At 35.4% G+C, this 17,557-nt stretch overlaps 1 protein-coding gene across 7 annotated transcripts in view; it reads left to right on the top strand.

The window, feature by feature from the left end:
* The window catches only part of WDPCP (WD repeat containing planar cell polarity effector), a 160,223-nt gene that overhangs the window by 58,213 nt on the left and 84,453 nt on the right, over positions 1–17,557 (top strand). For 5 of the 7 annotated variants that reach the window (XM_075496813.1, XM_075496811.1, XM_075496812.1 and 2 more), the window contains 3 exons: positions 7,668–7,782; positions 11,423–11,556; positions 15,946–16,137. In XM_075496813.1, the coding sequence (XP_075352928.1) occupies positions 7,668–7,782; positions 11,423–11,556; positions 15,946–16,137 (441 nt within the window). The remainder of the gene's footprint in view (positions 1–7,667; positions 7,783–11,422; positions 11,557–15,945; positions 16,138–17,557) is intronic. The other 2 variants (XM_075496814.1, XM_075496815.1) reach the window with 1 other exon arrangement.

The following is a 17,557-nucleotide window of genomic DNA, read 5'->3' as shown; positions in this document are numbered from 1 at the left end:
TTAGATGGCTTGTATAGCCAGAGTATAAGTGATAGTATAGCTTATAACATGGCCAGAGTTAAAGTTATAGATAAAAATCATAGTAATTTCTCTGTCCTTAAATTCTGCTTTTGGTTTCTCAATCACAAAACAAAATGTTTTTTTAATATAATAATGGCTGATAATTGAAGTCTCCAACAGGGGTTTGAATGCTCTGCCAAAACAATTGTGTTACTCCACTTCCTGTCTTCCTGAAAATATAAACTATCCAACAAATAAAAATAAAACAGAGAAAAATTAATAACTTGGGAGAGTCTAGAACAGAAAAGCTGTCTTCTATAAATTTTTATGTCAAATGGTTTGTTTTTCTGCTGCTCATCTGTCTTTGAGCATTTAGCAGGAATATCTGGACTCTCTGTTTTTGATACGAATGTTCTGAAGCTTCTGGAAAAGATGTTGTACATTTAGGTTTTAGTTATAAGTAGGAGACTAATTAACTGTTTCAGCAGAAAGTGCTTATCACATAATGGTGCGATCTATGTCATAGCACTACTGTATTCACATGCTACTTTGGATGGTTACCAGAGCAGCTGCTAGTGGAAAAAGATGGGTCCATGTTTGCATTAACTTTCAAGTGTAATAGAAAGCCAACATGTCAGACAAACAGCATGGACAGCATGTAGTGAATTACCCTGACTGTCGTAATTTTCAGTGATTTGGACTAAATCTGAGTATAAGGTTTAATTATAGTATCTTTTTTTTAGCTCTTTGTTTTTTAGTAGCAATACGATGTCAAATACATTCATTTATAGAAATTAAAATATTTAACAGCCATCACATTTTTCAAGAAATGTTCTATGTATTTGAATCTGCCATATCTTTAGCTGAACGAGGAAGAGTTCTGTTTGTGTTGTAATAACAATGTGCTATCCAAAAACTCAATGGCTTTTGTACCTTTAGCAGGACATAAAAAATGGAAAAAAAAATCTGAAAGGTGATACAATGATAACAAGACTATCATTTAAAAGAGTAGTATGATTTCCCTCAGATTTTGTGAGAAACAAGCGTAGGACTGCTGCTAGTGTGCCTTCTGGAATCTAAACATCACTATTCCTAATCCCTCTCTGCTTCCTTCAGCACTTCCAGCTTCTAACTAGTCCACAGGCAAAAATTGGGGGCTATAAATTTAAACATGCATCTGCTAAACATAAGTGTGTTGTCATGTTAGCCGTTTCTGTGCAAATGACCAATTAGACTTCATGCATATGTGTCAATGTAAAATCTAGTTAGTTTGCGTGCAGATTATCTTGTCCATTGTATGAATGTATTTCTCAAAATTGGCTTTTCTATATGAGTTTGCCTAGAACTACTATAATGCTGGTCCAGCTTTCTACCTTTCTTAATATTTCATTTTATGCATCAAAATTTCTCCTATTACTTTTTTATACTATCAGTGCATGAGAAGTTTCATATTTACTTCCTTGTCCATTGCCAAAAAAAATCCATTGACCTTTAATTTTGCAGTCCTAAGTATACATTCTAGTACTGCTTAGAGCTTCTGAAATAGATGATGTGCCAGTTCATGTAAACATAACCTAGACTGTACAGGGATTTTTGTCAAGGAGCTTGCTCTCCTATTTAAAAGAGCTTAGTTGAGCCCTAAATGACTGAGGTCTTTTCTTTAGCTCTGTTCCTATTTGTTCCAATAGGATCTGAATGCACACCATTTCTGTATGGTACTTCTGAACCCCAACTTTGATGACCTGTGATGAGTTGCTGAAATAATCCTGTAATCTTCAGTTAGCTGATGTCAAAGGAAAATAAGTAGACCATAAAAGAAGGATGACAGAAAAAAAGACAAGAAGTCTTTACAATAAGATGACACTGTATTGTTTATAATTAAATACACAATTTACTCCTCGGCTCTCCCTGCCAAGGAGTAATAATCTAAAGAATTAATTTTATCAATATTGTTGAGTTTACTCAACTCAGCTCTGGCTGTTTCCCTTCCTCTTGGTCTCCTTCTCTAATTCATTGTAATGCTTTTAAGTTTTGCCACAAAGTCATGAAATCAATCCTATGAAATGATGCCATTGGTTCAGGTTTGGTTTTACAATATAAGGTAGTAAAAATTAATGAGATCTAGCTGAAGCATTTGATTTCCAACTTTTTTTAGTTTTACATTTGCATTATGATGTAGAATTAAACACATGCCAACACTGGATTATTTTATTGTACAAAAGCCAAGCACTAGCTGTGAATCATATCTGTTAGCTGCTAATGAAAAAGATGTATATTCTTTGCTAAATTACTTTGAATTGATTTAATTTGATCTGTGTTGCAATTTACATATGTATATGAATGGGGTTTATGTTACCATCATTGACATATTTAGAACTGGGTTCTGAACTGAGATACACAGCAATATTTGCTGACATGACTTGTTACATCAGCTACAATGCCATAAGCAAACTGATTTAGCAAGATATGTGGTGGCATACAGCAGCACATCTGATATCAAAATGAAGACATTCTGGCTAGAATGCATGAGAAGCTAGTACCCATCAGCAGTTACGAAGAGGAACACTGCCCTCATATTAAATTCTTTGGTTGCTTTTGATCACAGCCATTAACGTATTGTGTGGTTTTAGAGATTTGGAGCTAGAAGTACAAATGCATTGATTATTGTGAAACAGTAACGTGTAACAACAATAACTTCATCTGTAATAAGGCATGCAACAGTGTAATTATGGTAGGGTGGCTAAGAAAGCAATCTGGAATGAAGAGGTGGGGAAAAACCCTGGGAACCTGCTTGAACAAGAAATGCTTTGCAATTCTCTTCTTTTGCATATTCTTTTGTCGGTTTGGCTCTGCAAGGGAAAACAGTTTCCAGCAATATTTTTTACAGGCATATTTTCCTTCTCTTCCAATTCTAATCAGATAGAAGCAAATCCTGGCTTTGCTCTGCAGGTATCTTTTTAGGTAAAAGGGCTCATAAGCAGCTAAGCTACATGAATGAGGAGTCAAGGGCTAAGGCTTCTGAGGATAAAGGAATCCACTTAAGTACATGCTTAAGTTCTACTAAAGTCCGTAAGTCGTGAGCCTGTACTTAAGTCCTTTGCTTAACAGAATGTAACTCAAATACATATTGGAGCACTTTGCTATTGGGGAAGGGAAGGGCTAAGTCTTTCCCTGAGTATCCTCTGCTCTTTTGTATATCTTTCTTGCTCATTGGAGAACCGTTTTTGGCACACAAAGTACATAATTCCTTCTATCAAAGTGTTCACATTCAACTCCTCAGTAACACAGAAATTAAGCGGCCCTTCCTTCCCAGCATGTAGAATGACCAGATGCCCAAGCATCTTGCTCGGACTATGTTCAAGTACAAAGGCTATGGCTACTCTTCCAATATGTATGAAGTCATGCTTTCATATTTTGTTTAATAACACCTTGAGACTGTTAAAGCTGTAGAGATGACTCTTCTGATTTCTGTTTCTCACATTGCAGTACTTCAGTCTGAAAAATTTGTGATGTGTTTCAGTATTGCGAGCTTCTTTCCCTAATTTGATATCTGTTAGATAGAATGACTTTGTGCCTTGTGTAAATAATGCCTCTTACGTTTGCTTTTATTCTTTAGCAGTGATGGGCAATTCCCTTGAGCAGTACTTTTGGAGTTGGATCACTCTGTACCTGTGTTCAGGCCAAGTTTGCAATCTTCCCAATTTGTTTTATATTCATTTGTGCTTATGATTGGACTGCTCCCATCCACCAAAATATAAGCTTAACTATGCAAGCTTATGTGTAACAGCACCTAAATGTTATTATCACATAACAGTCTTTACATAGACTACACAGTGACTAACGAATTGAAATAATGAAGTTTCAATTTGAGCACATAAATATTTTCTCTCTTACAGAATATTTTTGATGAAAGATAGTATAGAATCATAGAATCATTTAGGTTGGAAAAGACCCTTAAGTTCATCAAGTCCAACCATTAACCTAACACTGCCAAGTCCACCACTAAACCATGTCCCTAAGCGGCACATCTACATGTGTTTAAACTCAACACATCTACACGTGTTGAGTCACCATCACCTCCGGGGATGGTGACTCAACCACTTCCCTGCTTTATTTAAATACCTTGTATTTAATGCTTGTATTTCATGGTAAACTTTTAAGAACTGTTTTAAAAAAAGGCCCCATTCTAATCCAAAAGATTTTTAAAGGGAGGTGGGAGAAATACTGACCTTACATGGCCATATAGGGTGTAAGGTCTGTGATTTACTTTTTAAATTTAGACTCTCAAGTTCCTAAAGGGAATTACTTAACCCTGTGGAGCACAAGTACATTACAACCATGGTAAGTTATTATAGCAAAAAGTTGTTAAATTAAAATTTAAGTTTTGCCCAAGTATCTCAGCCTTCTGTGCAGAATAATGGGAAAGACTGTTTTACTGTAAAAATAAAGAAGGAGGGAGTGCAATGGGAGAAACAAAAAAGCCATGGAAATTATATTATTTTTACCTACTTTCTGTCATTTTATCATGCCATACTGATGGCATAGAGAGAGATTGCTGCAATATTGAAAATACATAGCATTGGTTTAATGACTAATTTCACAGATGTAAAGCAAAGCACACCCATGAGCACAGTATTTTATATTTATATAAATGTCTTGGCATCATACACTGAAGCAGTTTTCATAGATTTCTGTTCTAGTTCTGTAACAGGTGTGATTTATGTCATTACCAGGGAATGAACATATAGACATAAAGTGATTTTACACCCTGAAACATTTAAGAGTTAAAGAATCCTAACCTTATTTGTTGCTCTCAAGCCAAGAGTTTGCAAGCATGTCTCTATAGTGCATATTGGATGGACATACTAGGTGTCAACAGAACGACAAACATGTAGCCTCATTCAGTAATGCAGTCATTCAAGATCACTGACCATCTACAGATCAAAACACATTTTTTGCTGTGTTTTGCCTCTCCTCTTTACCTGGATGGGTGGTATATGTCTCTACTCTGTCAGGTAAACCTAGAGGCTACAAACAGACTTCTGATTCACTTAGGTTATTCTCCCAGGTTAACTCCAGGATGCTCTTAACACTCCCTGTAAGGAAAGGAAGCATGGGAGCAACCTACCATTACAGTAACATTTTCTGAGGGAAGAACATAGCTCCCAAGCAAAGGCGTTGTGCAAGACGCAAGTTTATTTATACGACTGCACCAGCTCTCTTGTTGGCACATAAAGCTGAAGGATTTGCAGTGTTTTACTCTTCTCTGGCAGGCTCATATTCATTCAGTAATTTAGAACTGATCTTTCTATAGTATTTATGTAATTTTGCTTGATCATTGCTTGCATCGTAGGTCATAAACTTCTGGCTTTCAACCCTCACTTTTTCAACTGGGTTCTTTGGACAATTATAGCTAACCATACTCAAACCTTGCTGGACCTAACATTATCAAGTTGGAAATAAATTGTGATTTTATCTAATCTAACTTCAACATAAGGATAAATTGAAGTTTTGAAAGATTGTAATAAAAGCTGCATGAGTGTAACTGTGTCTAACATTTTTACTAGGACAAAACCTTAAAGGACATCTGTCTGACAGGGAATATTGAAACATTGACTGTATATATTTATGAAATGAATGCATGATTAGACTTTGGCAGGATGGGAAATGATCATTTGTCCTTAACAAATTCATTTCACATCACAGGTATTTTTTGTTTCTATTTCAGACATCACTAGAATTTCTTTTCCAACTGCTGTGAATTGACAGGAAGATAGATTTGAAAAATGTTGGTTAACGATATTAGTCAGGGCAAGAAGGTAATTTATTTAAATATGCTTGTCCTGTTCTTTGCTCCAGAGCAGAGCTATAGTAATATAGCAAAATAAGTATAAGTGAGAATTTTCATAGCCAAATTATTGGGAGGAGAGCATTGCACAAGAGGCAAGCTCAATTAGATCACTACATTCCTGTCCCCAGTACTTTTTATTTATTATACTATCTAGTAGCTCTCACTGCAAGGAAGTTCGCCTGGTGTTTATGTACCAGTGTGTTGTACTAAAAAGTATGCAACCATGTTTGTCTCACAGTTCTAGCATAAAACAAAGAGGGATTTTTATGCCAAATTCTACTACAAGAGCAAGTATTTCTCTAGTAGTAAGTTTTTTTAAAAGCACAGAGATTTCTTTAAAAATCTGGTGTTAGGTAAAGTAAGAGCTGGAGTCCCAGATTTCTGGCCTTTGGTGAGCCCTCTGTACATTTCTGCAATGGTCTTTCCACTGAGGATTCCTTTGGCAGAAAAGATTGTTCAGCAAGTTTAGGGCTGGTATAGCCTCTGCTGAATGAATAATGATTTTTTTTTTTTTTTTTTTAACTGAATAGAGGGAAATGAACCTAGCTGCCAGAATGAGTCCTTCAGAACTGCTGCCATGTAGCAGGAATGAGAGCTGGCCTGAAACTAACTTAAACACTGAGGTCATCTAGTCTAGCAGCCTGCAGGATCAGAGGTGGCACTGGAAGATGAATTAAAATACACTTGTGTTTTCAGTACTGCATGTGAAGATCAAAGTCACAGTAGTGATTTTTTCACTGTTTTTACATCAAGGCTTCTATAGAACCCAAGTTTGGCAATGAGTTATTTAATATGGTCAAAAAAATTTTTTATAAACCCCTGACTTTTATCTTTTACCATGTTATTAAGAAAACATATCTCTCTAATAAAGCTTTTCATATACTCCTGCTACTGGAGTAACTTGGCAAAGTGAGGTCAACTCACAGTGAAGCAGGGAATTTTATGGGGTTTATTTTCTGAATTTCTTTGCTGTAATAGTTGCATTCAGAAAAAGACTAAGTCTAATGGTTTAATTATGCAAAAATAAATGGTTTTCATAACTCCTCCCACTGAGCATTCTCTCTCTCATACAAGATACGGCATCAGAAGGAGCTGATAAGTACTATGACTTAGTCTTCAAGATTATATGTATCATTTAATTGAGATTAATTAGGCAGAAATATTCAGTTAACTCTGAAATAAGCCTCTGACTATTCTGTCCAATGGTTTAAATTCCTTCTTTCTAAGAGAGACATCTATAACCTTATGCCAAGGAGTATATGGATTTATTAGGAGCCCACAGCTATCACTGTGGTAGGGCACCATTATTTAAGTTAAACAATGATCAGAAATAACAAGGACAGCAAAAAGGTGCTGGTTTTAATCTGTGATAATAATATAAAATTACATGAAGTCCAACTTTATATGTTTTTTCATGCAGGTTATGCAGTTATTTTATACAGAAAAAATCAGGTCCATGGATGATAGAGCTATCAGTGTCATCCCTTTACTCATTCAGGACAGAATTTTTATCTCCTTTTTTAACAAACTAATTCAGTACATTTTCTGCAACATTTGGGGATTTAGCACACATCATCTTCAAGTGTTCAGCAATTGTAGTTCTTGTACCTGTATAATTCAGTGTCATATTACACCTCTCCCTTTCATTGAAAAAGCTTTCAAAGTCATTATAAGACGTCTTCACATCAATGATAAGTCTTTTTTGTAATTTTGAAAATTAGATTACTATGTAATGGACAGCTGCTAATATGTACCTTGGAAGGTTTCACTTTATTAATGATTCTTGATGTCTTGTTTTCTCACTATTTGGATTTAGCTCCTCTTTCACTCAGGTATATTGGTGTCCCTAAGCCTTTCTGGGCCACAGCTGGAGAAAGTGGTGATTGACAGGACCCTGGTGGGGAAGCTCATCTCCGACACCATCAGTGATGGTAATTACACCCATGTGCAAATCAATTGCCTACATTAACAATAGAGTAGAGAAACAGTATGTCAACAGGTAGACTAATTATTGCCACTGGGGACTTGCAAACACAACAAGTAATTGCATGTAAAGCCATAGTTACAACCCTCAGGACTAAGAACACTTTAAGAATAATATTTAACATCAAAGTTTTCAGGCTTGTCAAATACTGAATGGGTTTCTAAAATTCCATTTCTTACACATTTTAATCACTGTGAACATGCCATTTGAACCTGTAATGTTTATTTCATAAGTGGGAAAATGGGACAGAACCAAATATTAGCCAACTGATTAATTACATGGGATAGTTATTATTAAAATATTTACTTATTAGAAAAGGCTGGATAGCATTAGTTACATGGAGGTGTTCTGAGTTAGTTTCTAGATTTCCAGAATCTCACTATTGTTGTTTAACTAGTGACTACTGAAAATGAAGTTTTAGTTTAATGCAAAGAAAACTTATGAAAATGTACCAGTTTTCAACAGCTTTATAGTACGACTATAGCTTTTTCAATGTGTCTCTACAGAGCTCCACTGAGAACCCAACCAGGTGTCAGTATCTTGGCGTCTGCATGATCAAGAATATGGAATTTTGGTGCGAGCCAAATTACATGTGCATTATCTTCCAAATTCTTAAAAAGTAGACCCAAGTTACATCCTTTTAATAAGAACATATGCTAGATTTAGCGTTGATTTTAAATGATTTATTTTCTTCCATACCCAGACATCTATTGAATATTGGCCTGGTTATTTAAGAAAGCTGCAGTTCTGTGACCCTCTGATCTTTTCTTATCAGTATATTGTAGTTTAGTCTTGAAAAATAACATTAATATAACTATGTTAGTAGAATCTTTAGTATCAAAAAATTAGCCCTAACCTCATTTTTTATCAACTAATTACACAGAGAGTGTAAAACACATTTAATGTCTTGACTCCTTTTTTTTGACTCTTCAAGTTACTAGATTACTAATTCCATCTCAGATTTTTCTGCCCTCTATTTCCAGAGGGAGGATTTCATACTTTCAGGTAGCAAAAAGTAGGAAAGCATGGAAGCTAAGGTTATACACAAATTGAAGTTGTTTATAGAACTTATTTAGAATACTCTCTTTTTTAAAAAAATCATAAATAATCACTATATAATTAAATTATACATATCTTGCCTTACATTGGCTTAATATGTCATAGAAATACAAATATTAAAAAAAATACTAACTAAAAAAGCTTACAACTAAAGCAATAATAAAGTAACAAATATGTTTTCCTACAGTTATACCATTCAAACTGCTATAAATAATGTTATATAATGGTTTGTACTTATTTTCACTTATTCAAGAATTTCTTAAACCCCCATGTTTCGTAATACCCATGTCTGAAGGTTAAACAGGACTGCTTCTGTTCACTAAAAGCAAAACCCACAATACCTATCATTGCAATACGTTTTTTTTTCCATGAACAACAAAAGAAGATACGTTTGTTACCTCCACAAATCGGGTTCAAACTACAAATTTTTATACTGAACTATCCTTATGTAAGAACCATGACATAATGTTGTCCTAGAATAAATTAACTTTAATCCAACATAATAGCATGTCTTTCCAAATCTAGGTTGGAATTAGGGTTGTGATTATAAAGTTGGCCAGAAGAAATTCGATATTTAATACAAGAAGTCTGTATAAAAATAATAGTTCTTATTTTAACAATTGTGTATATGTAGAAATGGGTAAGATTACAATCTGCCAAAATTACTTATGAAATGTTGTAACTCAGAGTAGCATGCCCTCTTAGCATATGGAATAAAGGTCAGATTGTGTTCACAAAATACAGAATTAAGATTGCATTTATAATCCTCCTGCCTCTAATAATGTCCTCCTGATCTGTATTATTTATAGGCAAAATAAAAAAATAAATTTAATTAGAAATTATAGAAAAATTGCTTTCCTAAAAGAAAATAGTATTTCTCATCTTCTAAGTTATTTTGTGGCACTGAGGTCTTGCAGTACTAGTATATAGAATATTAACTACACTGCCTGCCTTTTTAGGGTAATCTGACTCTGCAGCATATGGGTCCTCTCTGAATAATGGTCTAACTATGCCCATAGTTGCATTCACATTGATCTGGTCTCCACTCCTGCCCCAGACAACCACGGATACTGAAAATCAAGGGACTGCTAGTCTCGTTCACACCTGCCCAGGGATCTTTGAATCCTGCTTTCTTTCCTTCACCCAAGACGAATTTCAGAAGCATCGACGTGTGCTGTAGGTCATCTTTAATGTAAACCGTGTCTGTGAGGGTATCAAAATATTTTAACTGTATACATATTGAGGATACTATACTCAGTGGCTTTGAATTTTCATGTGTGTTTAGGTTCTCGGTTATTTCTTTTTTTTTTTTTTCCAAAAGCTAGTGTTAATGTTACATTTCGAAGGCAATTACTTGGCTTTAAACTTTACCCATTAGCATTTGCGTACCAGATACTTCAGAGCTGTGCCAGTACATGACTATTGGAAAATGAAACTGGTTGTAAATCACACTAAATCAAAGCAAAGCTGAGTAGCCAGTTTTCACTGCTTATATGCAAGACTAAACTGTCAATCTACTTAAGGATATATAAAATACATTTAAGAATCTAGGATATTAGTCACAAATGCATTTTTTTTGTTTTTCAGGGGTTGTTCCACAGGGTTTTGTTTGTTTTTAAATCCGGTTTGACTTTACTCAGCATTTTCCTTTTAGCAAAAGGAAATTTTCCTTTTAGCTGAAAACAGCTTGCTAGCTTTACTTTAAACCTGATTCTCATTAACAATTCTTCAGTGATCTGGTACTAGTTACCCTGATGACTCACTTCATTCTCAGACATCTCTTAAATGTGGGCATTGCTTAGATAACTGGATAACACCTGGGAAAAATCCTAGATACTATTGTCTAATTGATTTTCATTGTCAAATTAGTTATTCACTTTTGTATTGAACTATTTTGGTCTAGCACCCCTTCTGATAACAGCAGGGATTCCACTGCACTTTTTCAGACTCCAAGGGAGTCTGTTCCATCTTGGTTACCTTTATTGTTTGGGTACCCCTAGGTGAAGCTTTTAACGAATTCATAACACCTCTAAAGCATAATCCTGTATGTAACGGCCTCCTTGGTGTCTGCAGCAGCACCCAGAACCTCACAATGTCAAAGTACCAGATACACCTCAAGTACTAATATGCATTTATCATCCTTAACACAAGCAATGCTGTATTAGGTGCATTTGCAAAATACTGGTGGGTGTTACCATAAGAAAAAAAAATTGAAGGCTGAACCAAGAGGAAAATAAATGTGGAAGGGCATAAAACATATATTTGAATGTAGTGGTAACTTGATATGAGATAATTTATTCAGGTTTATGGAATCAGAGTACTCCCTAGGCTTTATTTCTCATTTCCAAGAAGGTCCTGGCAGGATGACACATTGATGTCTTTTAGGAGATTACAGAGGCTTCAGTGTAATATTTAAGACACTGTCTTGAAAAAATTGCTTTTTGCAGTGTCTCAGTGGAAGGTTCAGTAATTTATTTTGTTACTAGAAACAGGTATTACAGTGGTGACAATTTTTATTTGTTTTTCAGCTGTTCTTACAGACAGTTTCATCATCTTGTCATTTGAGGACCATAACCAACTCTGCTTTATTCAGTTTACAAAGAAGGTGAATTCTCCTGACGTAAACAAAAGACTGGAAAAACTCTCTTGTTTGGACTTTAAGGTATAGCTGTAAATGGTGACTGTAAATACTGCAATAACTTTACGTTATGAATCACTGGTAGTTGCTGATATCGTATAGCAGTATAAATTGCAAACCTTTATATAACTGATCAGAATGGCTCAAATTCTAAAAATGGCAGTTATTGAAAAGTCAAAAAAATTACATGGCATTCTGAGTTAATGAATTAAAATACTGTGCCAAGAGGGATCCAATTTTCTACTGTATTTAGGTTAAGGGCTCAGACAGATAGTTGAGTTACCCCTGCTTAACAGATTACCTTGTGTCAGTTGAGCAGCAGTAAGTGACCCTTTGCACATTCTCAGCATCTAACAAGCATGAAGCAAAATCTGTAATGGTAAACCTCAGTGTAAAAGATTTAAGCTAATGTGTTTTACCTCTTGTTTGCTGTGGGCTAAAAATGCACGCATGGTCAATTACTATGGCTCAGCTGATACACACGAACTCATGAAGTTATGATAATTCAGTCATCTGTCAGAGCTCCAAGACTGTTGTAATTCTTTGCAGAAATCTTAATTTTCCCTTTAGTTACAGTAATCGTATTGTTGGCAGAGTTGGTTTTACAATTAAGCCACTGAGCTAGGACTCAAGATATAGAAGCTGAGTTTCTCACCACTGACAAACTATGTATGTGACCTTAGGCAAGTGACTTGGTGCCTCTGTATCTCAATTCACTACTTACACAGTGAAGATTAAAATACTCTTGTTTTTCCAGCCCTGGAACTAGCTGGCTTGGATGTCAGTGGAAACCAGCTCATCTCAAGCTGAATTACACTGTGTCTTGGATGGATTGGGCTGTGTAGACATAACTTACTTTGACCATAAGCTCTTTGACATCAGGGCAGTGGCTGACCTTAGGTGGAAGTGCTTGGCACTGCAACAGTATGAAAAAATAATCAGCCAAAGGCAATTAACTTTGAAAAGGCAGAGTAGGAAAGGGGCTGCATCCAATTCACTGCAAGAATGAAGAAGAGACAAGCCTTTGCCCAAGAAAGGTAGGCAGATGTAATAAGCAAAAGAGAGAGTTTGTATTTATTTCAGACTGGATAAATGTTAAGAAAAACAATCTTGTGCTAGCAAATATTTTCCCCTTGACAACTCCTCAGTAATTTGCTTCCTCACATAAGGGAGTTTGCATCTGCAAGGCAAGCTTTTTAAGGATGTGTTTAATTTAAGTTTTGCCATATTATGTTTTAACTTGCTTGGTAGAAATACTTTCTGCTAGGATGAATATCTAATACATTTTCCAGGCTGTTTCAGTTCAGGGCCTCTTTTCAGCAATGACTTGTGTTTGCGAGATTGATCCAACCTCTATAACGTGGATTTGAGACAGTTCACTGTTCACCAGGAACTGAGCTGATATGTAGTTTACTTTAAAATGATGTGTGCTTGTGCCTGGCCTATGATGTTTGTTAAGGTTGTGGTTTAGAAGCAAGGGTGGTGTGTGGGTTTTTTTTAATAGCTCTAAACTTTAACGAAGAAGCTGTGGTGAGCTGAAGACTGGCTTCATCATTTAATTATGAGGGCCATAGCTCCTTACTTAGTTTATGTTTAGAAAATATATTTTCATTCTGGGTATTGCTGGGCACGTTTTGGATCTAATGGTTATGGCGTTATTTTCTTGGGAAAGAAGGAAAGCCTAATCCATAGAAAACTCTCTCTGCCCTAGGAAACCAGAAATATCTGCTACACTCCTTAATAGGGTTGTTATGTTCAGTTCTTTGCTGACACAGCTGAGCTTCTAGAAACGCCTCCATGTTCAATGTTAACTTTGCTTTCTCTTGAAATCAGTGGGAATCACTATGGATTATTTCTTTGCCAGCCAAAAAAAGGCATTTGCATTTTTTAATTGAATGTTCTTTTGTGTGAGGCTTGCTAGTTAGGCAGCTAAATATCATTTTTATTATCTTCAAAATTGCACCAGTGTAAGCCAGCAGAAAGTATTATTCACTACTGCAATAATATTATGTCATCTCTCTGCATTGAATTAGAGTTCTTCATGGCTGCTTTTGGTCAAACTTACAACAGCAAAAAGATCACAGACACAGTCAACAGTAGTGTCACTATCAGTACTAACAAAAGAAACAAAAAGATGGTCCTCAATTGCAAATGTGCAAACTTGTAACAATACACGCTTTAGAAAAAACAGTTCCTTAGTGTTGATTTTTTTTTTTTTCCAAGAGAAATTGAATTAAAAGGTAGTTTGCACTGGTCTAAAACTACCACAGGATTAAAATATGGAGCTAAGATCAGGAAATTTGAGTGTAGCCTTCATCTCTGTCTCTGGCTTTTGGAGTAGCCTTGAGAAATATATGTAGTAAATTCCCAGTTCTAAAATGAGGAAAATGCTTGCTTACAATTATATGTAATGATATAATTAAATTTCTGTCATATTTACACTGTAATTTCTTTGGTACCTGGACAGAAACAACTTCACATTGTTCACTGTGCAGCCTCATGATGGGCAAAATTGGCAAGGAACGCTAGGCAGTACTGGACTGGCAGAGTGCTGTTAATAATAAGAACAAGTCAACCATGCTTTCCTCCTCACAGTTTGATATTTGTCCAAAAGTTGTTTGTTTGTTTGTTTGTTTTACACAATACATACCTAAATGGAAGAATTACTTTATATATCCTCTTCCTTTCTAAACAATACCACTGCAGATTTTATTTACAGTTTGAAAAAAGAAAGGAAGACTTATTGTATGAATGACTACAGTCTTGAAGACCAGCAAAATACAAAAACAACTATTATCATTTGCCTTTTCTCAGTGGCATTAGTCCATGTTTTAAAGTGCCATGTCTAATGCAAGACGTAAAGGTTTACAAAAGATTTGTGTCTGTTATTACATGTGAAATTGTTATGAACAGTTGTCGCTGCAATACAGCACTAATTAATATCTGTGAAAGTATTTGTGTTTTTCCATCCTAATAAATGTGTTGTCACCAAAGTAACTGTTTATATATAGTTTTAATTCAATAATCAGCTACCTGTTAACTTTTATGTATGTTTTATCTTTACACTTCTAAAGAGTATTTTGACAAGTAAAACACAGGATATTCTGAAAATATTGACCTTTTGCAAGTTTTTCCCATCTGTGTTTTTTTTAATCCATTTCAATTTACTGAAGGAGGAGACAGTACAAGGAGTTAAATGTTTACCATGAGAGAACAACATTGGTAATTACTTTGATTTCAGTTCCTTTTGATGTGTATTCAGGGGATGAAGAGGTCAATAATATTATGACCATGCAAATAGAAAAGGGTTCTTTTTGACCATATAAAAAACAGCAAAGGATTATTAAAGCATTAACCTTGATTTTAATGGCCTTGGTTGAGTGGTGAGATCACAATTTGGATGAGCCTGATTATTTACTAAATACAATACATAAATGCAACGGGTTCTTAACACCCATTGCACTCTGGCATTATCGCATTACTGCCATCCTTTGTTGCCTTGCAGACAGGAATATGAAAGCAATCTGTCATGTAGTGAGACTGGCTCCAGAAGCATTTCTCTGATAAGAAGACCCCCTGCCCTTTGCTAGTGTCTGGTCCAGTAGGCTTAGCCATGCGCTTAATCCCCAGAAAGTGGTTCGATTATTGCTGACCAGCAATGGCAAGATAGTTTTTTTTTCCCCTAGCTATCAACCTTCCATTAATTCCTTAAGCAGAAATGCGGTGCAATCTATATTTCCTTGGCATGTGTCACCCAGATGGTGCACTGCTCATGTTTTCAAATAACCATGCTCCAAAATAACAGAGTTTGAATAATAAATTCCACAAATCCTTCCTGAGAAAGAGGCACAATTCTCAAGAGCTGCATAAACTTTACGCATGACGCTGTAGCTCATCCACATTATGCAGAAAAGTATATATTCTCTTGCAAAGCGGATGTTTGTATCTAGATTCCTTAATTTAGGGAGGAAAAAGAAAGATATATGTTTGCTCAAACACTGTAGAATATATTTAATATTTGATTATGTCCTAAACACTAGTCTTAGCTCCCTGGTCAGCTTTGCAGAACTTGTCATTTAATATGGCTAAGCTTAAATCCTATGTGTAGGTCGATGCTGTCAAGCAACCATGACTGTACATTTTGGTATTGATTGGAGTCATTGCAGTAAATTCCTTCTTAACTCACATTCCTTTCCTTCCCAATCCCCTCCCCATAGATAAAAGTGTGAGCATGTCTTTTTCTGTCTGAGGAGCTATTTTTTTACATTTACAGACAGCCTATATGAAGATATATGTACACAGTCCTCTGTGTATATATACATTCTCTTTCACACATCCAAAGTAAATGCTCCCAGTTGCTCCTACTATGCTATTTTATCACCTCAAATATTTTCTGCATTTTTTTTCCATCAGATTTCTTATATTGATATACTTGGACCAGAAGGTAGAAGGATGAAACGTCACCTGGCAATAAACTGTATGCAAGATATGGTCATTTGCTGGTGGTCAGCAACTAGTGATGGAGCATGGCCTTGGTCTCCTATTTCCTGTGAGAGGGACAGAGCCAACCTATTGCTATTAGGCTGTGCACATGGCAAATTGGAGGTAAAGTGCTGAACTCTCTTGTTACATGATTTTTCGGATTTGCTAAAGAAATAACTATTCAACTTAAATGCATATTCAGGTAGATATAAAGAACAGATATGATAAAAACATAAGAAAGGAAGATCAGCCATTCTAATCTTAAAAACAAAGGTTCATTATTTAATGAAAAAAGCACCTTATTTAGTATGTTTACTATTTTCACATCAAAACTGGCAATCTGAGAAATTTAGCAAGGAAGTTAGATCTTTATAATGGAATAGCTTTGGAGCTGCTAACACTGAAAATAAAAGTGTCAGAGTACCACTGAAAATTCTAGTCTGAGTTAGAAACTGTAGCTGTTGAATGCTTGTCTAATGCAATTATTTTACATTGTCTGCAATGTTAACTGATAGGCATTTTACATCTGTTTTAGTGTTTTATTATAAAATTTTAGCTACACCAGATGCTGCTTAAATTGTTGCTATAAGTATTGATCAAATCAGGGACCAATTTTTTTCATAAAGAAAAAGTCAAAATTCCCCATCTACAGGTGGGAATGTAAGCTACAAGTTAGAACAAGGCTACAAGCTGACCTTCCTGACACTTGCTTAGCTTACCTTTTTACACAGATGTTTCCATTTCATCTATTTCATTTTTACTTCATCTATTTAAGAATATTTCAATCCAGTTTCTTATGATAGGTAAAAACTTAAAAATGAAGCTATCTGGCCTTACTCTGAAAAGGACTGGAGCCTGAATTTAAGATGTAAAAGCTGTTCTGGACTAGCATCTTGTATAGATGCTCCTGTGTTTGGAGTTTTATTTTCAGTTTAGCTTAAGCCACTACTAATATGGACTAGAAAGGCACTGACTGTGGGAGAAGAGCACAAACTTGAGGATCAGCTGTGGAATAGCTGTTCTGGAGTAGCTATTACAGGCTATTTCCCTGTAGGGAAAAAACCCTAAGTAACACTTTAGAATAAGCTGCTCTTATAAACAATATCCTGTTCTCTTTAATTAGGGAAGATGTAAATGTTTTAATGTCTTGGAATTATTACTTTGATAACTAATATTAATTTCAGTGACCTTTTTTTCCCTTGGGATTGTCTATATAGTGAAAACAAAGGAGAAAAGGTAGTTGAGACAGCTTTTCTTTCTTATTTCAGTCATTAGTCACTGTAGAATTTAAGTTTAAATTACCTCCAGTTCTGCCGTCTTTACTTCGTTTCAATTGACCTCTCTCCACTAGCGGTCATCTTTGACTCATCTCTCTCATCTGCCTGATATACACCTGCAGTTCTCAATTCCCCCTGCAGCTATGCCGAATCACATATAAAAATTACTCTGGTAGCTAAAACGTGCATCTATTCTTTGTAACTTTTTTCAGCCTAGTCCCTGTACCAGTTTTATATTATGAAACTTCATCCTACTAACATTTCAG

Source organism: Mycteria americana, chromosome 3 (assembly GCF_035582795.1).
Source record: "Mycteria americana isolate JAX WOST 10 ecotype Jacksonville Zoo and Gardens chromosome 3, USCA_MyAme_1.0, whole genome shotgun sequence".
NCBI classification, from domain to species: Eukaryota; Metazoa; Chordata; class Aves; order Ciconiiformes; family Ciconiidae; genus Mycteria; species Mycteria americana.
This window is presented reverse-complemented; position numbering and strand designations above follow the sequence as displayed.